This window comes from Anguilla rostrata, chromosome 3, assembly GCF_018555375.3.
Source record: "Anguilla rostrata isolate EN2019 chromosome 3, ASM1855537v3, whole genome shotgun sequence".
Taxonomy (NCBI): Eukaryota; Metazoa; Chordata; class Actinopteri; order Anguilliformes; family Anguillidae; genus Anguilla; species Anguilla rostrata.
The window spans coordinates 16,088,261-16,114,677 of NC_057935.1; the positions used below are offsets into that span (position 1 = coordinate 16,088,261).

A 26,417-nucleotide genomic window follows, 5' to 3' on the forward strand; every position below is an offset into this window, starting at 1 on the left:
ATCAGGAAACTTTCCTGGGCACTGTCAGCGGGGGCGCAGGTGCTGCTAATAAAGTCCCTGCCGCGATGACTGATTACCTGACACACGCGTACAGCAACGCTTGACCGCTGCAGTCCGACCCAGCGGTGGTACTATGCTGGCTGTCGGCACTCTGTCCCACACTCCGCGCCATCTGAAGTTTCTTTGTTTTGCCGCGCGGCGCTGGCAGCGTGTATGTGTGCCGGGACAGTGACATATGTAGATATGCGCAGACATGCTGTAGATATGCGCAGACATGCTGTGGATATGCGCAGACATGCTGTGGATATGCGCAGACATGCTGTGGATATGTGCACACAGGCTGTGGATATGCGCAGACAGGCTGTAGATATGTGCAGACATGCTGTGGATATGTGCACACAGGCTGTGGATATGCGCAGACAGGCTGTAGATATGCGCAGACAGGCTGTGGATATGCGCAGACAGGCTGTGGATATTTGCAGACAGGCTGTAAAGGCTGTGAATTTGTTCCACCTCCTCCTTAAATTAGATTTGTTCTCCATGTTTTTGACATGAAGTAAGACATCGCTACCTGTTTCACAGAAGCAGAGACCCCATGAAAACACTTGTGAGGAGAGAGTGCTGATTTATCCATTAAACTTATCAGCAAAATGTGAAAGTTGCATTTTTGAACATAAAGTACGATTAGTTTGGTCTGACTGAGGGAAAAAGGAGCAACATGCAGTGGAATGAGAGAAAGAGTGAAATAACTCATTTGTAATAGTGCACTCACTGATAGCAGGTAGGGCTTGGCAATGTGGAGAGAGAGATAGGGGAGAGAGAAAAAAAGATGACAGAAAGGAGAGTGAATGAAAGGGAACAGAGGGAGACTGAAAGAGAGGCCAGAGATTGAGGGAGGCGAACGAGGAGGAAAGAAAGAGAGAGGGGAGAGAAATTGAAAGGTTGCTTTTGTAAGGCTGGGCAACTCTTGTCATGCCATTAAAAACGACTGCTTCAGTCGATGAATCGCACAAAGAGAGGAAGGGAGACAAAGAGAGTGGGAGAGAGGGGAAGATTTAAAGAGCGTGTGAGAGAGAAAGAGAGGTTGAAAGAAAGAGACAGAGAGAGAGATTAAAAGAGAGGGACGGGCTCTCGCCCTCTTTATAAGCCCTTGGTTGGCCTGTAGCATGTGTAAACCTTGGTGGGGATTGGGAGGATCAGATTGGCTGCAAGATTTATGAGGGGGCCAACTGGGGTCTGCATGGTCTCAGCAGGGGCCACAACACAGTGGGGCCCACTGAGGAGCCGAGGGTTTGCTTTGATTTATCCGGGTAAAAACAAACCGACTCAACCCCAGTGTCATTGCACACAAGCCATTGAGTGCATGAGGAGCCTTGGTGTGTTTGGACTGATTCATTTACACACAGAGACCAGCAGCATGTGTTTTTCACGTGGATAAGTTTGTTTGAGGTTCTGGATTCTTTTCACCAGACATAAGGTCCACATGTCTGACATCTTACCCATACCCATAATTTTGTTGTATTTATTTTACAGTTTCTCATTTTCATTCATTCATTTGTTGGGTGCAGTGTCCAGTTTGCAATGTGGATTTTATATTTGCTCAAAAGCAAGTTTTCATCTGCAATCACAGGGAAGATCAGAACCATTCCACAACATCATACAAAGCCTTCAAATATAAAATGCTAAGCACGCAGCATAAACATAAATACAGTTTGTGTTTTACAGTTGCATAGGTCACATCCAAATTTAAGTCTACAGCAAATAGTTAATTTACAGACAATGAATAACTGCATTGAAGGAATTTTCAGGCTTTAAATATAGAGTTGGTTGGTTGCAATCATGCTACTAATTTCATGTGCTGGTATTTTCATGGACACATACTGCGGTGTGCTGATCGGAGAGGCTCGGTGCCGTTAATGCCATCCCCAGTGTTTGTGTTCAGTGCCTGAAGGCACACAGTTCTGCAATGTGTGACCACAGGCCTTCTGGGTGTGTGAAGCGTAGGTCTGTAGTTCTAGACATCATGTCCGCTTTAATAAAGAAGTGGTGTCTGAGAGTTAGTGCTTCTTCCTATTTGCTGACACTCTGAACCTCACAGAGCATAATAAATGGCCTGTTTAATTGGTAGAACAGCCCAGCCACACAGAGCATAACCAGTCATATTCTTAATTGCTAAAACTCTGAACCACACTGTGCATAACATATTATCCGATTAATTGGTAGCACACGGGCGTGTGGAGAGTAGATATGTTTCCCTCTGGGTCTTAATACATCTCATTCAGTGCAACTGCCTCTGCGCCCTCATTCTCCACTCGCCCCCCCATTCCATAGACATACACACATACACACACACAAGCACATGCACACGCACGCAAACATCATACACACACAAGCACACATACACGCACATGCACACACACGTACACACACAACCACACATACACGCACATGCACACACACATACACACACATGCACACACAAGCACACATACACGCACATGCACACACACGTACACACACAAACACACACACATGCGCTCACATTCAGGCGCAGTCAGCTCCAGAATCACATGTCCATATGGAAAATATTGATATCTGGCAGGAATCTCTTCCATTGCTGTCATACGCTCACTCCACACTCCCAGCTAAACAGAAATGTAAAACACAGGAAAGATCTCAAAGGCCCTCATCAAACAAGCCGTCACCTGAAGCCAGACAGCGGTAAGCGATAGGATTGAGAATCCAGGCAAGGAGGGAGCGGGCGTGGGGGGGTTGGGCTCTCTCGACGGTGGACATCTAGCACAGTGCCTTAAGTGGCTCCTTGCGCTTCGTGTGGCGTCACCCTTCCTACCACTCAGTTTTTTTCTTCCGGAAAAAAACTGGCGGAAGAGCTCTCCTCTGTCAGCACGTTCAGAAGCGAAAGAAGAAGAAAGAAAAATCAGAATTCCACGGGCCATTAATCATCCTGTGCCTCGGGGCGAGCGGCAGGGGCGGCTCAGCGGGGGGGTTTTATGTGGGCGCGGAATCCTCTCGTGAAGGTAAATGGCGCGGACCGACTAACGCGTGGGTCAACGGAACGGAGATCAGTCGCTCCAAGGGCCCAACTGTGCACACAACTGGGCTCTTAAACACTGGCGCATGGAACTCAAAGCTGATATCATGTCAGTATGTAACAGCGTACGAATGGCTGTAATGCCTTTGGCTGGCTTCAGGCACCTGAAGAATTTTCTGGCCCACTCCAGTTTCCTGTTGTAGCAGGAATGGAAAGCTTGAAGCTAAATAGCGTGTGCAGTAGCGAGCCAGTTTAGCTGTAAACTGCACAGTCTGTGAGCCGTATATAAGAGCCGGCGTCAAAAGGGCAAATGCCCTTCCTTCCTTAACGGTGAATGCTTTACGTTTAGGGAAGAAAGCCATCAAGTGGTTGCTAGGGAAAGTTTTGCTCAGTGTTAAGTGTATGTTACCTCATGTGTGTCATATTGTTCTTCAGTGCTAAAGGGCCAAGACTGTTTCAGTCACCTGTAAGGCTTAATTGAACTGAATATGTTTTATATGTGTGTTTTCTTCTGCCAAACGAACACTCTGTTACATACATTATACAGCATGTGGGTGGAATTTTATGAAATCTGAAATCTGAGTGGTTCCCGGAGTGGGTGGAATCCCGCTATCTTGCCCCCTCCCTCATGGCCTGATTAGCTGCCATGTTGCTGAACAGAGGAAGTTTATGATGTTAGCCTGCTCTGTGCTTGCATATCTCATTTCTAGGTCTGGTGGGTTTTTGTTTTCTTTATTATTGCATACTCCAGAACAGAGTGCAGGAATAGTAACAGTAAAAAAAAATGAGTTGTATTATGGCTTCACGACACAGATAATGAAAGCAGAATATAAAATATTGGAGCACCGAAAAAGCATCATAAACAAGCGATGTTTTTTGATTGCTTATGCATAAGCACGCTGTGCACAAAGCAGTTCTTGAACAACTAAGAGAGGTATTACAGTCATCCAGCCAGGCAGCTGTAGCGAAATTTAGATCCTGAGGGAAGCTATTTAAACTGAAATGATAAAACCATAATTTGCCGGCTTAGACTGATACATATAGAGGAAGCACTTGCTCTGTTCCGATACGTATCTATAATTATGGGCTCTCTGACCCTGCAGGTTCCAGAGTTTGACCTTCATTGCTCAGATCATGACATTCAGAAATCAGATTGTGTGTTAAACAGGTCTGATGCCTCACCATGGACTATAGTTGATGACCTTTAACCACGGAGAGCATATTTAACTCCCTGGAGTAAGCTTGTTCTGAGGGGTACATTCTTGTCCTTTCCTGGGTGCACCCATGAAATAGACAACGATCGGAACCAGCATTGATTTTGGGGTGGCCCCTCTCAGCGAGGAAGCCTGGGGCAGTGCGTGGTTTTGGAAACGGCCTCCCGAGGTGCAGGAAGCCGACGCCATGGAGGACGGCCCCTCTGGGATTACAGCGGCGATGAGTCCGCCGTGAGTCATGCAGCAGGAACAATCGAGTGAAGTCACTTTTGTCTCAGTGGAGAGAAGGGATAAGCCACTGGACTGCGGTCAGGGAGTCAGGCGTGGGGGAGGGCCACAGTGGCCCTGTGGCTGTCTGACTCACCAGGGGGGCTGGGTTTCAGGAAAGGAACCCTGGGGGATCTCTGACAGGGGACGTGGTAATCAGGAAAGGCCCCAGTATGGCTTATTCCCCTGGCTGTTAGCCGTGTGTCGCGTTCTTGCTTGACTGCTCCGGTAATCTTTTGAATGCCAGTGAAGGTTGCATACCAACGCACTGATTCGAGGTTTGAAGAGCTTCAGTACTGAATTGACCTATGTCAAAGTGTGTTTTTTTCTTATTCCACTGATTCAAAGTCTCAGTAAAATGAGCTAGCAAACCAGCTAGGTGCATTAGACTGCTCGTCCTGAAAACCTGATTAGAGTAGTTTTTCCCTGGAATGTCTGGGTTTCAAATGATTTGTACAGGACCGGGTTGTGGACCCCTACTGGACCAAGTAATTGATGGAAGAAATGTAATTGTCTCAATGCTCTGGATTGTGCATATACAGTATGACAAATAAAATTGAATTGAACAGGATAGAATTATCAGGTGGAACAAATGTGTGAGGGGATGTGTCTGCTGAATTAGAACAAGAAGACTCTCAAAGTTTTTTAACAGTTGCTTTTTGCTTTTCATTGTTTCCACAAGAAACCATCCAACAGAATACGACTGAAAATACAATTCCCATATCCAACTCCCAACACCCCCCTCTCTCCAGTGGTACAGTTACAAGTCGCCACCAACACATACAACCATATACACTCAGCTGTAGAATCAACTTTTGCCTCCAGAACAGTCTGAATTCACGACATGGATGCTGGAAACATTCTTTAGGGATTTTAGTCCATGTGGACACAATAGCATACTGTAAATTCTGCAGATTTCCTGCACATTTTTCAGCCACACATCATGCTGTGAACCTCCCACTCCATCTCATCCTAAAAGGTTCTATTGGGTTGAGATCTGGGGACTGTGCAGGCCATTGGAGTAAACTGAAGTCACAGGCATGTTCTTGGAACTAGAATGAGATAATGTGTGCTTTGTGGTGCATAATCGTGCTAGACATATCCATTTGAAAAAGGGTGGACTGTGGTGGGAAAGGCGTGTGTATGGTCAGCAACAATTTGGCATTCAAATGATATTCAATCGATATTAAGGAGCATAATACCAAGGAAATATTCCTCACACCATTACACCACTGTGAAAATGTTTGTGGTGAAGTCTGTGAAAAGTCAGAGCAAGTTGCACCATTGACCCAAGGCAGGATGGACCAGTGGATTTATGGTGTTTACACCAAATTCTAACCCTACCCCCCGCATGTCACGACAGAATTTAAGATTTGTCAAACCAGGCAACCTTTTTCCTGCCATCAGTCGTCCAGTTTTGGTGATTATGCCTCATATTCCTGTCCTTAACTGACATCATTGGAATCCAACATGGTCTTCTGCTGCTGTTGCCCACCTACTTTAAGGTTTTATGCACAGTGCCCTTCTGCACACCACTGTGGCCTTTCTGTTAGATTGAACAAGTCATCCCCTTGTCGTCTGACCTCAGACCACAGAACTGCATCTCCCTGGATGTTTTTTATTCATCATATCATTCTCTGTAAACTCTAGAGACTGTAATACATGAAAATTCCAGGAGTGCAGCTGTTTCTGAGATGCTGTAACCACCACATCTGGCGCCAACAATCATACCACGGTCAATATGGCTTTGATCATCCTTAGATCACCCATTCTAATATTTGATCAAATGACAACTAAACCTCTTCACCATTTCTGCATGCATATTGAGTTGCAGCCTCATGATTCACTGTTTGGAGGAGCAGACTATTTGCATTAACGAGCAGGTGTAACTAATTAAGTGGCCACTGAGAGTCGTTAGATGGCTACCATCAAATCTAAGAAGAGTCTCAATGTTGAGGGGTAATGAATCTCAATCCTTCAGTCCCATCTTGATTAATACCCCGCATCCAAGCTATTCTTCTGTTATGAATTAAATGTGTTAAATGACCTTGTTCTGGAGGATGTGCTGTTGGGTGTGGGATTATGTTATATTCACTGGCCTTGTTGAAATCTAAAATAATCCAACACCAATACAAAAAATGCCTGAAGTCTTCCACAGCTCCCCCAGGGCATTGGGCGTAATTCGTTTTTATTGATCTTTACGAAACGCCCTTGCAGGCTGTGGAAGACTTTGGACGTTTCTTTATTGGTGTTGGATCGTCAAAGGTTTCTGCAGTATGTCACATTTTGCTCTCTTTCTTCAAAATGTCCTGCAGACTCATGCTTGCTCAGCCATTCTTCAGGGTTTAGCTGTTGATTAAAAAAAAAAAAAAAAAAACGTTTGTTTATCAGATTCGGGTTGAAATTAGATTCCCACACACTCCAGTGCCAGGCCCGGCATTAATGACTCAGTCACAGTCGGCCATGCTCGTTCCAGAGGAATTGCTATCGGCTTAGCCAAAGCCTGGAATTTCACAGCCTGGAGACTGAGAGGGGTCCGAATAACTGTGCGCACAAACCACAAGCATAGAAGGGTGTCCAACCTTGGCAAACGGGCTCAGGAGCATCTCAAATAAGATGAATGTGGAATGTGGACAAACGGAGTAATCGTTCGATGGCAGGTTTCCAGTGCGGGTGCTGGCGATTTGTTTCCATAATTGCAGGGAGGATCCGAAAACGTGAGTGGGTTTTAGGACAGGGCTCTGAGGCTCCCCCAGTCCCATGCTGCCAAGTGGAGCTAATCCATAATAGAGGCCATTCTCACTGAGGCCACTGCTCTCTGCTGGAGTGGGGGGGGGGGGGGGGCAGGCGGTCTGTGTAAATGACCTCATGGCAGTTTTTTGGGGTGAGTGGATCCTGCTGTTACCTTAATGGAAGCCAGAGTCGGCCGCGTGATTTGGTGTCAATCAGCCCAGCTCTTGCTACTGTGACATCAGCACTCAGCACTTGGCTAGTCTGCCACACTGTAGATATCCACAAATCCACACTGTACAGCTGAAAAAAAATCATGTAACCTGTCAGAAAGTAAAGACAGCAAATATATGGAAAATTCAGCTGTAATAAACAAACCACAGCAGTAAGAGGACAGTTAAATTGCTGTGGAATTTATGAAGGCACGCATGAGCAGCCTGCCACTGGGGTACTGCACCATACCGCTGGGTAACCATGGTACCCTGACGCTGTCACCACCCAGGGCTTCCCTCGAGACCATACAGCCGGGCATATTGTCCCGGGCCCTGGAGGAGGGGGGCCCAATGTTCTGTGAACTTGTGGTAAATGTTTTTGAATGATACACGCAGACAAAATTTTTGTCCTGGGCGCCACATGATTTTCACCCTGCTGTGTACTTGTGTGCCTGGTTTAGAGATCTGTCGCAGATCTGTCGGATTTCTACCACCTGAATCTGTCTGCAGCCCTCGGTACTCACCTGAAAACTTCCCTCTCGCTTTGTGTGATAGTTAAGTGAATGGCCATAGGATGTCGGGTTTGGTTGGGAAGTGGTGCTATAGACCCTGTGAAGGAAATGGTTTTGGTGAAGTCTGGGACAATGAGGGGTAGGAAGGGGGGTGGGGAGGAGGAGGCCCTGGTGAGATGGGGACGAGCTTTTCCAGGGTGAGAGAGAGCGCCCCAGCGCTCCGGGAGGAACGCTGTCGTTTCCCCCTGTGTTTCGGAAGGGTCGGAAATCTGCTGTTCCTGAAATAGAGGAGGTGTGATCCATCCTTGGGGGGGGGGGGGGAATTTCCTGTCTCACTGTCTTGCAGAAGGACGCTGTTTATTTAACCAGTCCCCAAGGCAGGCAGCCAGTGGACGAGGACAGAGATGGGGACAGGGATGGGAGGCCGGGGGGAGGGGGTGGTTTGATTTTGTTCATACTCCAAAGGACCCACTGTCATGGCAGAGTTCAGACAGCAGCTACCCATGTGCCTTTAAATGGGGAGGGGGTTGCTTCTGAGGTCGCTTCTAAAAAGGTTCAATGGAGAGCGGCCATTATTCTACACTGGCCTGTTTGTTTTCTGTCCAGAAACAAACAGTGGACGTGATGTATTGTCATGCACCCAGCTGTGGTTAGCCTTTGTTGTTCTAAATGGTTTCTTCTAAACTTTCATTTTTGTTCTGTGTGTTTCTTTTCTGTGTCACATACCAGAAATATCCCAGCTGTCTTAATCAAGCTGGAAAACACAAAATAATCTCACATTTCCAACAGAACAACTTGTGGCATTCCTGAACAAACACACTTGTCACTTGTGTAATTCGCTTTATAATAATGGTCAAATACATCATCCTTAAAATAAACCGCTTTCTCCTTTGGTTTGGTTCTCAGATTTAAATGAGGACAAAAAACATAAGAAATTGAGGGAAACTGAAGAAGTTGTCTTGGCCGGCACATGATTCAAAAAAGAGAGGCCAGTGCAAGGTAGAATTCTGGGCAGAGCGCAGACTATTCACAGGCACGGTCTCCTGGACACCACCCAGCAACAGAGGCCCCGCCCCCCTGTGTCACCACATTGTCCTTTCTTAAGAACAGGGTGTTCTGAGGGCATTCTCTAATGGCTGCCCTGCTACCGGGGGTGCTATGATCTGGAGGGTTGTCCTGCTAGAGCAAGAGGGAGCTGTGCTACGGGAGGTGACTGAGCCTCAGAAAGGTGTTTACTCATGGGAAGGAGCTCTCCTCCTGAGACTTGTGTTCCACTCCTTGAGGTAGAGGTAAATCAGATGCAAGTTTGATATCCATTCAACTTAAATTCTGCTGGCCAAACAGTGTAACCAGGGTGGAGGTGCCACGATGACAGTTTTTCATCTTTCACACTAATATTTTATATTTATTTGCACATAGTACTGGGCTTCTAAGCACTAAATGACAACCAGCTGCTCATAATTTGTTTTGGTAGTTGACAGTTATATTTTGGGCGCTAATGCTTGTTTCTAAGGAGATGCCAGTTTTGAGTAAACCGTAATTGAAATGAAAATAAGAATAGAATCCCAATTACGAGTATATAAGGGATTCATTTAATGAGAATGATAATGTTACTTGGAAGGCACTGAAACATGGAAGAGACCGTTTTGTGTTTTCATCTCTCAGGAAGGGCTTCTGTGCTTCTGTGTGAGCGCGGCAAGATAGCCTCAGTAAACACAGTCCGTACGCCCCCGCACTCTATTTTTACCTGTTTGATGTCTTCCGCCTTCCAGTGAATGTGACGGCTGTTTGAATGGGCTCAGGACAAAGAAAAAGAAAAGGCAGGAGAGGAAGAATAAAAGGTGATGCGTGGGCGGCTGCCGGCGGGGTGTTGGAGAAGGGCTGCCCCCCAATTGGCCCGGGCTCTACTGTAAACACAGGTCTGGGATCTGTGGCCGCGCACCAAATATTTACAGAATGGTGAGGAGCCTTCTATTGTGCGAGTGCCAGCAGGATGCATCTGAAGAATTTGGACCGCTCTGGTCCAAGGCCTCCGCACGTGATGGACGGTGCGGTCCAGCTGGGTCACGCTCGGTTGTTGTTAAATTGTCCTTGGTCCTGGCGTACCGTCGGGGGAGAGGCGGGGTCGGGGGCTCCAGCTCTGAGCTTTGACGGCAGATGCCTCGTTGTTGGATGGCCTGGCCGCCCAGCCGTCCGCCGATGTGGGCTCACTCGTAGAGTCACAGGATCAGTCAGGTTGGGGAAGGGGTGAGGTTTGTGATGTCACTTCCTATTGAGAAAGGTCTTGTTTTTCCACTTTTCCTAGTTCAAGAGCCAGCACAATCCACATACCTTTATAGCTGATTAGGTTTAAGTGTGCGTAAAATATGTTTTAAAAATGTTTTTGCATCCGACAGGCAGTTTCTCCTCTTTACGCACATCTATGGAACACTGTACATAGCTTATGGGCAAGGGAAATCACTCTTGCCCTTGTAGAGCTGCAGGGATTGCTGGTATTTGTAGTTACTCAGCGCTTAATTGATCATTTAAAGCCGCTGAGTACACTGTAAACTCAACGCACCGGGTTTCGTGTTTTTTGGTTTTGAGGTGAAAACAGAAAGCAGCCACTTTGCAGATCTCCATAGGCATCACTTTTCTCGTAAGACCTGGAATGGCTCAAACAGCTGTGCAGCGGGAGAGCTTTTGCCAAGTCTTTAGTCGCCTGTCGAGTGGTGTGTTGTAAAGATGTTGCATCGCTGTAATATGTGGAGGTACTATGCATCTGCAGCAAGCATAACTTCAACAGATGTGCTGGGCTAAAATAAGTTTAGCAGAATGGAAAATGAATGTTAGATTACTGGAGCTTACAACCGTGACATCACTCAATCCCAGAAGGACTAGAGTTTGGAATTCGTCACCAAAAATGAAAATAAATGCATAGACATATTCCTACAAATCAGTGTACATGAACGAAAGATTAAAAACTGTGCATACAATGACAGCAAGGGCATTATTTTTTCCAGCCTGAAATTGTGAGTTAATGCATATCTTAGTAGGTAGTTGTCATTATTCAGTGCAGTTCACTGCTTTGGGGGAAAGGTAGGGTTCAACTATTGGATGAATCATATAATATTTGAATATCGTTTTGAAATTTACACCTCCTAGACTTGTAGCTGTAGTGGGCTGGAGTCTGCGATGCGATCACTTGCTGAACGGCAAATTGATCTCCGGGGGTTCGTTTTCACCAACCTTAAAACAGGACACGACTTTATTAGTTTTCATTCCGTCCTGGTGCGCACGTCGCCACATTTTTCCGTGTGCCCCGAAGATGCTTGAAAAACGGCTGAGTGAGTTTTATTCACGGGTTTGTAACGGGATCAAGATGGTGGGGGCGGGGGGGGGGGGCATAGTCGGGGCTCGGAGCGCTTGTTGGCGCTTCGGCAGCGCGACCTGCGCTTAAACCCCTTTACTATCGCTCATTTTCACTTGTTAAACAAAGCGGGGTTAAGCGGAGAGGCACGCTGCCTCTCGCTCTCCACACGGCCTCTTTCCCTCTGACTGCCGCGCCCCAGCCCCTAACGATCTCCAGGTGTGGCATAAGCCGGGGCGACATTTTTATAAACGCAGGGGCGCAGCTCGACGAAGCCTAATGACACCCGGCGGGGGTTTTAAACGCGGGTAATTATGTCGCCAAGTTGCTGCATTCGCAGATATGAGTCGAGGCAGCGTGGCGGCAGTGAATCAGGTGTTAGGCAAAGCCTTAATGAACAGGTTTTTTTATCGATGAAGAACAAGCCCACCAAAATATAAAAAACACATGTATACACACACATGCACACACATATACACACACATCCATACAGGCACGCATGCACATACATACATACACACACAGCACATACACACACACAAACTGTGGATAATTACAGTGTATGCCCATGAGGGGTAATCAAGCACAGATTACCTGATCAGCAAATGCAAAGCCATCATACGAGCAAATGCAAAAAAAAACTTTTCTCTTCCTGTCTCTCCTCCTGTTCTTTATTTCCATTTCTGTCTCTCTGCCTTACTCTTTCTACCCTCCTCGCCCAATCCCGATTAAACTATTCTTCTCTCTGCAGGCCTGGTGATTGGATATTCTATGACTCCACCCACCCTCGACAGCCCGAAAGAAGACCTTGTGATTCATGCCAATGACACATTGACTATTACATGCAGGTACTGGAAGTGATTAATTCTAAGCTTATTAGACTGTTTAATAAAAACAGAAATTTAATACAGACATTGTAAGGTCTACAGAAGTAATGTAATTCACAATGCCTTAACATTTAACTCCCACTGGGGTAAATGATATATTCCTGTTAGGCTTTGTCAAGGATATGAATATGTTAAAGCTACAGCCATCACCAAATAAAGTGCTAACGATGTGTTTTGAAGGCTGGGGGCAAAAAGGTGAACATAACTTTATTTGTCTCAGATCCCGGAGAATTCTCCATGGATGTCCTTGCCAAGAATCCTGTGGATAAATTGTTTTGTAGCAGTAGCAAGTACATGCCTTTTGGAAGGAAAATAATGTTTTTGGCTGCTCGTCCAGAGCCGTTCGTTGAAGACTGTTACGCATTTCAAAAACCCCATGGCTCTTGTTCAGGGTGTCATTGTGGTTCAAAATCTTGTTACTGAGGAAATCATATTATTTCTCATATTCTGCTTTACGCCAAGTGCAATCTGATGGATAGACGTTGCTCTAACAGTAATTAATATAGGACAGTTGGGTCATTTTATCCTCCCAGTTGAATTTGGGAAAGAATGACTTCAGAGATTGTGCTGTGGAGAAAATTTCAGGAACGCACAATGTTATTCCGCTGAAAGGGCTGGGCATAGAAAATCATGCATCATGTTTGCATGTTTTACATCGTATGTAAACATCATTAGAAGTGTGTTGGGAAGTTATAATGTTGGTTAATTAAGCTGCTGCATCTTGGACTCCTTAAACCAGCAGTACTGGTGGTGGATGCCAGACTTCTTCTGGCATCCGCAACCAGTACATATAACTGAAACGCAGTTTATTTATGTTGAATACCTGCCTATGAGTCACCGGGTCACGGATAGGGGATTTCAATGATAATATCAAACTCCGCAGGAGAGGCTTAAAGGGTTTCACTATACCCAGCAAGGTCTCCGTTTCTGAATAACAGGACAGATGGAAAGAGGAAGAGAGGCAACAGGGTGTGAAATGAATCTCCCCCCTGCGCCCCGGTTTCATATCAGGGATCAGTATCAGAACCCAGGCTCCGGGCCCAACATTTACAAAATTGCGACCATTACTCATATCTGGTCCGACTGCGTTTCTCGGGCTGCGTGTTGACGTTGGCCGCGGCGTTTGTCTGGTTCCCATCGCCTAGGGGACAGCGCACTCTGGACTGGGCGTGGCCTGAGAGCTCGCTGACCAGACAGGAGGCGACGGACCGGCAGGAGCTGCCGCCGCGGCGGGTGGAGGCGCCGGGGCAGCGCTCGGTCCAGGTGCGGGAGTGCCAGGGCGAGCCCGGCAGGCCGTACTGCAAGACCCTGGTGCTGACGGGCGCCTGCGGCAATGACACCGGCTACTACCGCTGCTTCTACCAGGACATCAAGGCCATCATCGACGGCACCACCGCCGCCAGCGTCTACGTCTTCGTTAGGGGTGAGCGTTTCCTCCCCCTTCCCCATTCCCTGACCTGTGCTGTGGCCCCTTAACGGAATGTTGGTGTACGCCTTTGACTCACTTAACCTCCGACCGTTACCTATTAACCTCAGCCTTAATGACCTAACAGCCTAACAGCCTGAAGCTTAGACTTCTGCAAGCAGACGTTTGGGGTCCCCAGTAGCTCTAGAAGAAGAAAAAAAATGGAAATTTCTGTTTTGCAGGTTAAGCCTAGAAACAGTATTGGAGAGTATCTGGAAACTATGGGCATAGAGTCAAACATGCCAGGGAGGAGCTTAGAGCAAGGGGTTCTGAGGTAACACCCACACACCCCCAACCGTACTAATCTCCCCTTCACCCCCAACCCTGTGTAGGTAGAGGAAGCACACAGGTGACACACTTCAAGGTCACTCTCAAACAGAGAGGTGAATTGTGGTTTGTGACAACAAAGTAAATCCTTGAACTTTCTCCGAAAGTGACCTGCTGGTTCTGATGTAATCCAGGTTCGATTTGCGCCTTGGTTAACAGCTGTCTTACATGGTGCCATTTTAATGCATGGAATTAACAACCAAGAAAGCCGTTGTTTGATTGTCATTAAAAAATAGTGGCACATATCTGTGAGACCAGATTCAATCCCTTTGGCTAGAAAAGAAAAGTTAATCTATTTGCCACGTCAGCAAATTGCTGTAACAACCATGTGGGACACCCTACTTTCATTAGCCCTCCTACACATGTCCCTTCCCCTCCACCCCGACCCCCACACCCCCACCCCCCTCTGCCTGGCTGTCCAACACTAAGTTTTCTCTTTTCTTTGGGACAAGTACAAGACAATTACAGACATTTAGCTGAAAATTGATCTCTTGTTTAAGAGATAGTTTTACATCAAAGAGGGCCCGGTGCGTTTGGCTGCTATGGCCTTGGGGCTATTTGCTTTGCCTTGGGAGTTGGCTAATGCTTGTAAAGGATCCTAATATTAATAAACCGTAGATTTAATAAAGGGGTAGAAGCACACATGCCCCCTGTTTTCCGCCATGATTAAAACCTGCCAGCGCTCTGCCTATGGCTCGGATGTCTGACTCCCATGTGGAAGTTCAGGCTCATTACACCCTATTCATTAGAGTACACCCATTTAGTATTAAAGCACTAAACACTGTAGTTCCAGCACTGTTCCACGGCCTGCTCCCTGACAGAGATGACATCACTGTCAGGGCCAGGGTGTTGGCCATGTTGTTTTGTACATCAGCAGCCCACTGATCCCTCCAGCGAAGTCCAAGCTCATTGTGTGCTAAGCATTGCCGTAAGGAGGCTTTAAGGATTACGAGTTGCTCAGCGGCAGATTTGGGTTTTGTTTAGACACAGAGACAGTCCAGAGAGACACTGCAGGCTACAGGGTGTGTTGTGGAGGGGGGTTCAGATAATCTTTCTGGGATAAGAGATTGCCTCTTCGGATTTTGCTCTATCCCTTCCAAATCAAGCATGACCCATCATTTAGCTCTTTCCTCAGATGCTAAAGGCCGAAGCCAGAAATTCATCTTAGCAGCCCCCCATGTGCTGTACAGATGAAGTGTTTCCTTAGCACCCAGTCTGCTGGATACAGTATTTATCATGTATGTATGATATTATCAGTGGTTGGGCGAAACGGCAGTTTTACAGTATTTCCACGTAACCTGCAGTCAGGTTACGACAAATAGCTGACCAGGAAAATGGATTAAACAGGGAAGGTTTTCATACTCAGCGAATAATCGCTTTATGTACAGGGGATTGGAGACAGATTTCCTGGACTTGGATATTCAGTTGCCAGAAATATTTTGCATGTGTTGCTTGTCCTGGTTATTGGTTTGACCAATAATCAGCCAGGAAACACGATCTCAGCGTTTAGTCTTCCACTCTGACACACAGAGGTTATGCCATGTTTGTGCACTGCCATTTGATCAACAATGAGTTGAACCCCAGCTCTCGTTCTGAAAGTCCAAACTGTGCTGTGGAGGGCGTGCTGACTGCAATGTGGTTCCAACAGAAACACTTAATTCATTTATTTTTTTTAATTCAAAGGCATTTGGTTATGTTTTGTATGGGAAATTATAAAATAACATTGATTACCATATCACGTTCATCATATTGCCATCACAGCTGGAACCAGGCTGGCTCTACCTTTTTCCTACTGTAAAGCTAGAACCAACCTGGCTCATTATACCCCTTTTCCTCTGTAGAGCTGGCTAGCTCATTGTACCCCTTTCCAATTGCATAGCTAGAACCAGGCTGGCTCATCATAGCCCTTTCCCACTGTAGAGCTTAAGACCTGAAACACGAGTTAAAGGAGCCGGTATGGGTTTGACTACAGAAGGGAAGATTGGAAAGCTGGGGCCAGGGTCTCTCCGCAGGGTCAGAGACACTGACCCTTGGGACCAAAAAACATCTGTGTTTGAGGTTTCAATTAGCAGCATGCCAGAGGGCCCGACCTCTGACTCTCTGTGTCCAAACATCTTAATGGCTTGTCTGCTTATTTATACTGCAGCAAATGCAAACAAGACGGGAGGAGGGAAAAATATTTTGAAATGTATCTGAATTAAAGACATTCAGTCTGATACCATTCGGCAAGTGCACTTCTGTGTGATCAGTCTCTGGGCACTGTTTGTTTCCACTGCTGACCTGTCATTAATCAACAGAAACCTCAGACTTACAGGCATCTGACAGCGGAACTTTCAGAGTTCGGTCCTGACATTTTAACCTCGGGATGGTCAGATTCTTTGCTTTGTATTAAGGGGTATTCCAGCTTTAAGGAAAAGGCACGATTTGTGGCTAACGGAATCTCGTTTAATGAGGGCTGTGGTTCTCTTCCTGTTTCTCTTTGTGAGGAAGGGTTTCGTTTATTCTGAATTGTCCCGCATGAAGTGTCATTCATTACATTTATCCTGGTGCCAGGTGCGCTGCACCACAGATTTTTCAGACTCACCAGATACGAAGCTGTTGCATTCCTTCTATCCTCCCTGCTTCTTAATTACAGAACCAGACATCTCTTGTGATGTCATATGTTACCACACATAGAACATGTATCAACAAAATGGAACACTTTGACATCAACAGTTGGCAGTAGGAATATGGAGCTGAGTGTCTGGTCAGACTAAAGAACCTGTGACTGCACTCTGCCGTGACATCACCACTGACATCACATTGGAGTCATAACCCCAGTGTCAGAGCTGGTCAGAAAGGGTCAAACGCATTCTCAAGTTTCTTCTCTGAGCACTTACTGGCCCAGTCGGATTCCTGCCTTCAGATGGTAGTGCGTCTCTTTGTTTTTTGAATGCAAGTGTTTGGGACAGTGGTTAAAGTAAATTGGAAGGGGTTGTGCTATCTAATACACAGCACGGGAGGCTTGTACTTGCATCTTGAAATAGTTTCTTCAAAAATGATAACTCATGCACGGTCAAATCCAGAGGTTTATAGTGTGACCAATTACTCCTGTCTTACAGAACACATTTATATGACTTCAAAAAGCCATCAGCAATCAAGGGGTCTCAAATAGGCAAATAAAAAAAAATTGAGATTTTAGACCCATTATTTTTTAACAAGATTTGCCATGAAACGTAGTGAAACATTACAGTTCTATGTGTCCAGCGGGTCCCTGTAGTAAAACAGCATTTTTATTGGATGGCACTGACCCCACCGCTTATCTATATGAGACACACCTGGTTGTTTGTGCGAGTGTGTGTGTGTGTGTGTAAGTCAGAGGGCTTCTCCAAGGGTCACCATGAGTTCAAGTTGCAGTGGGTCTGTTGTACCTACCCAGAATCCCAGTTCAGTCTGTGAGCTAAAGTAGAAGTGGTGGTGGGACATAGGACCCACTCAAGCACTCTTATGAATCAGTCCTAATCAGTCCCGACAAGGTGCCAAAACAGTTTCCCCAGATCTCCCTGAGGGGAAGGAGGTGGGGCGAGCGGTCCAGCTGTGATCAGAGCCGTAAAGGGTAGTGAAAGTATCCAACGCCGGACCCTCTGCACACATGTGGCTCCGGTTAGCCCACCGGTGGTCTCTGGGGCAGTGGAGTTACCCTGCCCACCACTCTGCTATGGACCAAGTGGAGAGGTCCCAAAATTATCCAGCGCAAACATACGCACGTACACAAACACACACATACCCACACCCACATGCACACACGCACACCCACACACACATACCTGTACGCACACGCATATACACACACACACACAACAGCTGCCTTTTACAGAAGATATTTATGGTGAAATACTGTTATCCAGTATGTTTTTCAGTCACATCTTCAGGGGTGGTGGCAGTCCACGAGTCTGATGTTTCGCTCGTGTGAAAAGAATCCAGCGACAACGTTCACTAATGTTTCTTCAACACAGAGGCCATTAAAGTGCTATTCAGACACAACCAAACCTTTTCACAACTTTTCTCAATACAGAGACCACAAAAGTTGCATCCAATCCAGACATCACATTACGTTCACACAATCTTTCTTTAGCACAAAGACCATGAAAGTGGAGGGTTGCAGTATGGTGAATGACCTCGCTGTCCCTGTGCTGTTAGTCGGGGATGGGGGGGTTGGGTGGGGGGCGGGGGGATCTGAGTGAGTGAAATTAAATTACCTGTGAAAACCCTCATCCGCCCAGTCCAGTGGTTGAACTGTTTTCTGAACTACAATTAAAGCCCTGTCAGTGAGCATGGCCGGTCCGTCATGGTCCGTCAGCTGTCCTCGCACATGTTAGGAACAGGCTGGAACCCCATGCTTACTCTCCTCTGTCTAAAAAAAATGTTCCCGAAAAAGAGAAACCAAATCCTTGCTTGTCACATTTTTCAAACCGCAAAAGTAACACCATTGGACAGCACATTTGTGTTTTGCATTTTGTAGACACTTATTTTACTCAAACCATGCATTTTCTTTACATACAATCCATTTATACAGCTGGATAATTTGCTGAAGCAAGGTTATGCTTACTACATTGCTAAAGGCTAGAATGGTAGTGCCCCACCTGGGAATCAAACTTGCAACCTACTCGGTGCTCGTCCAGTTCCATAACCATTAGACTGTGCTGCTTTGCATAGTGACCGACTGGGAATGTTGGAAACTGTGGGGATCAGTCAACTGTGCAATACATCAATCTGAGTGATGGAAATGATTAAACAGGAAAATGGGTGAACAGGTAGGAATGTGAACAGGTGTGTTTACCTCTTCTAGATGTGGAGCACCCGTTCGTCAGAAGGACGGATCTGGAGACGATCTTTGTCACGCGGTCTACCACGTACATAGAGGTGCCCTGTCTGGTGGCTGTGCCCGACCTGAATGTTACCCTCCATCCGGTAAATGGCCCACACGTGTGTGAGTGCAGGCATTGTGTGTATGCGTGTGAGTATGCATGTATTGTGAGTGTGTGTGTGTGTGTGTTTGTGTATGTGTCTCTGTGTGAGTGAGAGTGAGAGTAAGGATGTGAGTGTATGCATGCATGTGTGTGGGCATGAGTGTGTGTATGCATGTATTGTGTGTGTGTTTATGTATGTGTCTCTGTGTGCATGAGAGTGAGAGTAAGGATGTGAGTATATGCATACATGTGTGTGTGTATGAGTATGTGTTTGCATGTTTTGTGTGTGCGTGTTTGTGTGTGTGAGTATGTTTATGCATGTTTGGTGTGTGTTAGTGTGTGTCTGTGTGTGTGAGAGTAAGGGTATGACTGTGTGCATGCATGTGTGTGTATGAGTATGTTTATGCATGTTTGTTTTTGTGTGCATATGGGTGTGAGTGTTTGCAGGCATCCATGTGTATTTTGTGTGTGTGTGCGTGCGTGCGTGCGGGTGTGTGTGTGTGTGTGTGTGAGTATGTGTGCACACATGTGCTTGTGTGTGTGTATATGCGTGTATGAGAGAGTGTGTATGTATTTGTGCCCTATGTGACTTTTGGCTTTTTCCCCTATAGATCCCCTCTCCCATCCCACTGGTGGATAAGAATCTGACCTGGAGCAGTAAGAGGGGCTGGTCTGTGCCGAGCCAGGCTGTGCTGAGTCACCCCAACCTCATCGGCTTCTTCTGCAGAGCTGTGCTCCACAACAGGGAGTTCCAGTCCACCGTCTACCTGATCCACCACTCAGGTAGGGCCCGGTCACCCACTCGCTTCGGTCAGTGTTTGAATGTGCTCCTCTTCCTCTGTGTGTCCCAGTTCAGCTTCGTCACCTTTAAAGGTGTTCAGTTAATATTCCAGTTTCACCCACAGTGACACAAAATGTTTTTTTTTCCTTTTCTTTTTTTTCACTCCATCTAGAAAATGTTTGTTGGGATTTGTGAAGCACTGTGTGATAGCATGATTGTATGTGGCACTATAGAAAGTAATGATTGATCGATTGATTGACTGCAGGAGGAGCTGACAGTGTGTCTTTTTGGGTGTCACCCTTCCCACCTCAATGTACAGGATCCAGATCCAAGGATCCAGAAAATGTTAATTGCTCAGAACCCGTGAAAAATAAATACACAAGAAATTCAAGCAGGCTAAAAGCCAAGATGGTCTTTGCATGTTGGATGAGATTCTGGGACTCCGGGTAACAGTACACCACTTGTTGCTTCATTTTTTCTTGGAATGTAGTAATCTTCCTGGTACAGATGTTTTTAGTGGCAAGGCTCGAAACCTAGCCTATTAAACTGATGCAATAAATATTTACTTTCACTCCATAATATGAGCAGTCCTCAAGGGAGGGAATATCAGCAGGTCCGTCAGCTCCACATTTGATATTAGCAATTGCATCTCAAGTTTCAGTCCGTAGAAAATCTGATTATCCTGTAAACCTTTAGTAAAACAGGCTAAGAGCTGCCTCTGAGTGCACTTGAAATCAGCGTGTGCCTTCTCTTTGAAGGCAGCTTCCTGCCAACTGAAGGGCAGTTCACTCTGACCTGAGGCTGAGGAGTCATTGACTGAGAGCTGAGTGGTGGTAACAACAGTAATAAAAGTGGCTTTCATTCATGACATTTTTTAATACCTCACACTGCCTCAGAGTAAATGGGGGCGACTCACTCACTGAGCTAAGCCAGTATAGATGGATGGATGGATGAGATGATTGGCTCTGAGCTCTAAGATGACAGGTGACTTACTCTTAACTGAGAGGTGATTGGCTCTGAGCGTTTGAGGTGAATGGCTCTGAGAAGAGAGGTGATTGGTTTTGAGCTGCGGCTGAGAGGTGATTGGATTCGTGGGTTGGAGAAGAGAAAGGAATGGGGGGGGGGGGGGTTCTTGTCTGCTCACTGTTCATTTTCAATGAACTATGAAGGACCTTGTGAGGCAGTGATGTTGAATGAGGTCACTCTCGCACTCCCTCTCTCCCTGCCTCTCCTTCCTCGTTATTAATCTGAAGATACCGTGCCCTGTTAGCATCCGAGAGCCAAGATCAACACTCTCAATCATGTCGCCTTCTGGAGAGCCATAAAAGTGACTCATTCTCGGCGTTCAGCGTTGACATGGGCCGCAGACAGGGAAAATAAACATGGGTCCACATTGTGATCGAATGTCACATTAATGTCAGCATGCACTCTATAACTGCTGCTTTTCACTTAACTTTTTTCACCAGCAGGCTGGCCATTTAGGCTCCTTTAACTGAGATTGATTTATAAAGGCCAACTTTCCCCAAAAATAAAAAATTATATATGGCAAACAAAATATCAGAACACAATTTAGAGGCAGCCTAGGTCACGTTAAGTGTGTTTCTTGGAAATTACGTGATTTGAGAAAGCCACTCAGGGAACAGGTAAGAAAATGCATTTGCTGCAGTTGCCTTTCTGTTTTACAAGTTCATTCAGCATCTCTTGGCATGTGCGTGTGGTTGTTAAGATCTTTACATCGCAATGTTAACATCTCTGTTTAACTAGAGTTCACACAAGACGTAGGGTGATCCACACTTCAGCTATATTCCTTACTGCTTCTCTAACCAAGACTACAGTGCTTGGTTTTGCATTGTTGAGGCCAGCAGAGAAAGATACATCATGAGAGATGAGATCTTCAGTTAGCTGAACTGGAAGTTGCAAAGAAAATGTTTTATTTTAACTTTAATAACTATATTTGCAAAAAAACATATGGATTGATTGTTTAATCGATTGAGTTGTTGGTTGATTATTGGTTGGCTGTATGATTGGTTGACATGTGGATTGATGGTTTGATTGACTGATGATGTTCACTCTAACTCCTCTTTCCCCACGCCACAGGATGGTTGTTTTATGGTCTGAAGCTGTTTCCTGAGAAGTCGGTGGAGCTGATGGCAGGAGAGGCACTGGTGTTAAACTGCACAGCGCTGGTGGAGTTCAACACAGGCGTGAACTTCATGTGGCTGTACCAGAGCAAACCGGTAAAGAACCTGCTGGGGGGGTTGGAGGAGGTGTGCGAGGGGAGCTCTGTGCGATTTTTTGGAGATGTCGGGGATGTTGCATACAGAAGTAGTGTCTTAGATTTGGTGTCTGTGTTTTTGACCGTGTTTTGACCATGCCCTGGCAGATTAACCGGACCGTGAATGTTCAGCACGAACGCAACCTGCTGTCGCACAGCACCGAAGCCGCCAGCATCCTCACCATCCAGCACGTTGACATCTCCGACACTGGCTCTTACACCTGCCAAGCCCAGAGTGTGGAGCAGTCCCTGCAGCTGTCCACTCAGGTCATAGTGCATGGTACGGTACCACTGAACACGGGCCATAATGCTCAGTACAATATGACCACACACAGGCCATAAGGACCACACACAGGTCATAGTGCACAATGCAATATTACCACACACAAGCCATAAAGACCGCACATAAATCATAGTGCACAGTACAATATGACCACACACAGGCCATAAAGACCACACACAGATCATAGAGGTCTGCTCTGTATCAGCTAATGTGTGGATAAGTCAGTCATTTTTCAGATACAGGATGACTTGAGTGCTTCTTTCCTGGAGTGGTGTAATCTTACTCCACGTGCATAGACTGACAGTAATGAGATCCACATTTGGGGCATGGCTTTATCAAAAAAAAACGAGGAATGGAATAGAATTTTTTCAGAATTTTTTTTCAATGCAGTTTCTTCGGGATAGTATCAGAGGAATTCATTGCGTTGATGGATATGTTTGCCACCCACTCACTCCTGCGTGTCAGAGTGATTGACAGGCACAGTGAGGATGTCTGATGCAGTCAATCTGTTGGCGTTTCAGAAAAGCCCTTCATCAGTCTGGATTACAAGGACAGGCCAGTGATTGAAGCCACTGTGGGTCAGAAGACCTTCCGGCTGTCCGTCAAAGTCTCAGCCTACCCGACCCCAGAAACACAATGGTGAGGCGGAGCAAATTGCCGCTGTGCATTCATTGGTGCAGGACAGCTGGTAACGATGTAAATAAAAAAAATCTAAAATTTTTTTCAAGGTTTAAAGATGGAAAGCTCATCACCAAACGTCCTGAGTTCAACCGGATGAAGTACCAGCATCATGCCCTGGAGATCAAGGAGGTGTCTCAGCAGGACGCAGGGAACTACACCATCGTTCTGAGGAACACTGCCGCCCTGCTGGAGAGGAGGCTCAGCATCACTCTGGTCGTCAATGGTAATCAGTAGCCCAGCCTATTTGGGCAATCACACTCTAACCAACATAGGGCTTTGTACTTATTTTGTCAAACAGCATAGCTTTGTCCTTGTTTTATCTCTTTACCAACATAAGACTATTCTTTCCTGTTTTAATGAACTTATAGTGCTATGTTGTGCTTTGTCATTATTTATCAGTGATGAATAAGGACACTAATGACAAGGACAGTACAACACAGAAGCAGTGCTCTTCCAACTGATCTGTGTAAATTCTCGTTGTCACTGTTAACCTTAATAGTCTGCTGAATTGAACAGCCAATGTAAATGTGAAACGCACATATTGAGGGTGGCAGCATGCGTAGTGTGAGCGTGAAGTTGGCATTATGCACTTGTATAGTTGGCATGACATGCATGTGTTGTTGGTGTGATGTGTGTATAGTTGCCGTGGCATATGGGTGTAGTCGCCGTGGTGTGTGTATATAGTTGCAATGGGATACACGTGTAGTTGGCATGAGGTGTGTTTACAGTTTTTGTGGCATACGTGTGTAGTCATTAGTTGGATGCCTTGATTTTTATATTGTTGAATCATTATTGGTTTTTAGTTGTGTGGGTTGTTAGGTCACTTGTTGGATTGTCATACCATTATATAAAGTTGACGTGATGTGTGTTTACAGTTTCTGAAGCATACGTGTGTAGTTGGCGTGATGTCTTCTACTTCTTATTTGTCAGGGTCAGTACACATGGACATTGTGACAGTTTAAAACATGAACCAGATGCACTGCACATGGGTCTCTAGCCAGAGCTAACGTGTGTGTACAGTTGGTGTGACACGTGCGTCTGTCTGCAGTTCCCCCTCAGATCCACGAGAAGGAGGCGGCGGCGCCGACCAACCCGTACCGGAGAGGCAGCCGGCAGACCATCACCTGCACCGCGTACGGCATCCCCGCCCCCACCACCATCGCCTGGCAGTGGAGGCCCTGGGGGCCATGCGGGTTCAACTTTTCCCGCCCAAACCTGTAAGGACCCTGGCTGGCCACGCCCACTGTTTCACTCACTCATGCCGTATTATGACGCCGTTGTTTAAACTCTATAGAGATCCTCCACTGCCACCACTGTCGCTGCTGATTGGTGGATAATCAGATTAATCTTCCAATCGGCTCTGCAGGCAGGCCTGTGGGAAAGTAAGAGAGGAAATGTACCGCCTGTTAGCGCTCCAGCCTCTTTAAAGCCACACCCTGTTAGCGCTCCAGCCTCTTTAAAGCCACACGCTGTTAGCGCTCCAGCCTCTTTAAAGCCACACCCTGTTAGCGCTCCAGCCTCTTTAAAGCCACACCCTGTTAGTGCTCCAGCCTCTTTAAAGCCACGCCCTGTTAGCGCTCCAGCCTCTTTAAAGCCACACCCTGTTAGCGCTCCAGCCTCTTTAAAGCCACACCCTGTTAGCGCTCCAGCCTCTTTAAAACACGCCCTGTTTACGCTCCAGTCTCTTTAAAGCCACACCCTGTTAGCGCTCCAGCCTCTTTAAAGCCACACGCTGTTAGCGCTCCAGCCTCTTTAAAGACACACCCTGTTAGTGCTCCAGTCTCTTTAAAGCCACACCCTGTTAGCGCTCCAGCCTCTTTAAAGCCACACCCTGTTAGCGCTCCAGCCTCTTTAAAGCCACACCCTGTTAGCGCTCCAGCCTCTTTAAAGCCACACCCTGTTAGCGCTCCAGCCTCTTTAAAGCCACGCCCCTTTTTACCACCCAGTACTCTTTAAAGCCACGCCTTTCTAAAGCGTGGCGGGCCAGTCAGTCAGTTGTCATGTGGCTGTGAGGTCGGTGTGAGGCCGCGCGGTTCATGCTGAGTTCAGCACCGACGCTCTCTCTCCCTGTCCATCTTGGCTTAGTGCCGACGCTGGCGGCTGGCAGGGGGCCGGGGCTCCGGCGGGTTTGCAGAGGAGGCCTGTTTGTTTTCTCAGTAGTAAAGGTCCTCCCACTCCCTACAACAGCTAGACTGGGTGTTAAGAAGGAGTGGTGGGGCAGGGGGTGGAGCACAGGTTTGGTCCACCCTGACAGGCGGGGGGAGGGGAGGGGAGGGGAAAGGGGGTGGCACTAGTGTAGAGGAAAGAGGGTAATAGTGAGTGATGCATCGTTCCAACAACAGGAAGTGTGGGGCCAAAGGGCTTGGTGACATCCTTTGGTTGTGGGGGAGGGGGGGTCAGGCTGAACTGTCAGTGTTGACATCTCCCAGCCCAACCTGTTTCCTTTCCCAAAACACCATGGTCCTTCCGTCCTATCTTCTCCAAAATGAATAACCTTCACGCGCAAAGCCGCACCCTGTCCCAGCAGTAGGGGGCTTCCTCCTCCCCCCCAACACCCCAAACTGGACACCTCTTACTCACACAGACCAGTCCTGCTTCACATCCAGGTCTTTCCAACAGCCACATCCTAATGACACTCACACACGCAAGCCACGATTATGAAATTGAATTTTCGGATTGTTGGGTCATTAGGTCATTAGATTTTTGGACTGTTTGACCGCTGGATAGTTTCTAGGTTGTTGGCTCATTAGTTGGATGGCTGGAATTTTATTTTGTTGAATCATTATTGGTTTTTAGCTCTTTGGATTGTTAGGTCAATTGTTGTAATAATGTACCATTATTACATTATTATTTCAGTTACATAGAATTTTAAATTTTTAGTTAAAATATGAGATTATTGGATCATTAGATGATTAAATTGATGAATTGTTGATTTATGTGATTGTTGGATCATTTCATTATTAGATTACTGGAATATTGAATCATTGGATTGTTGAAGCGTAAATTTCTTAAATTATGAGATTATTAGATGATTAGATCTTTTGTTTGTTAATATGTGAGCTAAGCGAATTGTTAGGTGGTCAGACTGTTGGATAGTTGGAGTATTAGATCCTTCGATTTTTGGATTCCTATGTGGAATCTTTGGATTTTTTTATGGAGTCCCTTCAGATGAGCATGAAGAAGGGCCCCCATTTCACCCCACAGCGTAACTCTCCACTCCTCACGGACTGGGGTACGCGGCAACCGCATTGCCCAATCACAGGCTCCCCATCTGCCCCCCACCCCCCCCGCTCCAAAACGCACCTCCACTCTTAAGCCCCCTCTGGGTTGCATGCATTTTTCATTTCAAACACTTTATCACTTTATCCTACTTTCCCTCTTCCTGCTCTCCCTACTCCCTGCTTTCCTCTTTTTTTATTTTGCCCAGCTCTTC

General features: G+C 46.4%; 1 protein-coding gene across 3 annotated transcripts in view; it reads left to right on the forward strand.

Annotated features, from left to right (window-relative positions):
• flt4 (fms related receptor tyrosine kinase 4) overlaps nucleotides 1-26,417 on the forward strand; it is a 55,209-nt gene that overhangs the window by 15,912 nt on the left and 12,880 nt on the right. For 2 of the 3 annotated variants that reach the window (XM_064326480.1, XM_064326482.1), the window contains exons 1-10: nucleotides 9,765-9,906; nucleotides 12,088-12,184; nucleotides 13,369-13,646; nucleotides 18,844-18,965; nucleotides 19,576-19,747; nucleotides 21,843-21,982; nucleotides 22,129-22,300; nucleotides 22,825-22,942; nucleotides 23,032-23,207; nucleotides 24,033-24,201. In XM_064326480.1, the coding sequence (XP_064182550.1) occupies nucleotides 9,780-9,906; nucleotides 12,088-12,184; nucleotides 13,369-13,646; nucleotides 18,844-18,965; nucleotides 19,576-19,747; nucleotides 21,843-21,982; nucleotides 22,129-22,300; nucleotides 22,825-22,942; nucleotides 23,032-23,207; nucleotides 24,033-24,201 (1,571 nt within the window). In that variant the 5' untranslated portion in view covers nucleotides 9,765-9,779. Of the gene's footprint in view, nucleotides 1-9,764; nucleotides 9,907-12,087; nucleotides 12,185-13,368; nucleotides 13,647-18,843; nucleotides 18,966-19,575; nucleotides 19,748-21,842; nucleotides 21,983-22,128; nucleotides 22,301-22,824; nucleotides 22,943-23,031; nucleotides 23,208-24,032; nucleotides 24,202-26,417 lie in introns of those variants that run through there. The other variant, XM_064326481.1, reaches the window with a different exon arrangement.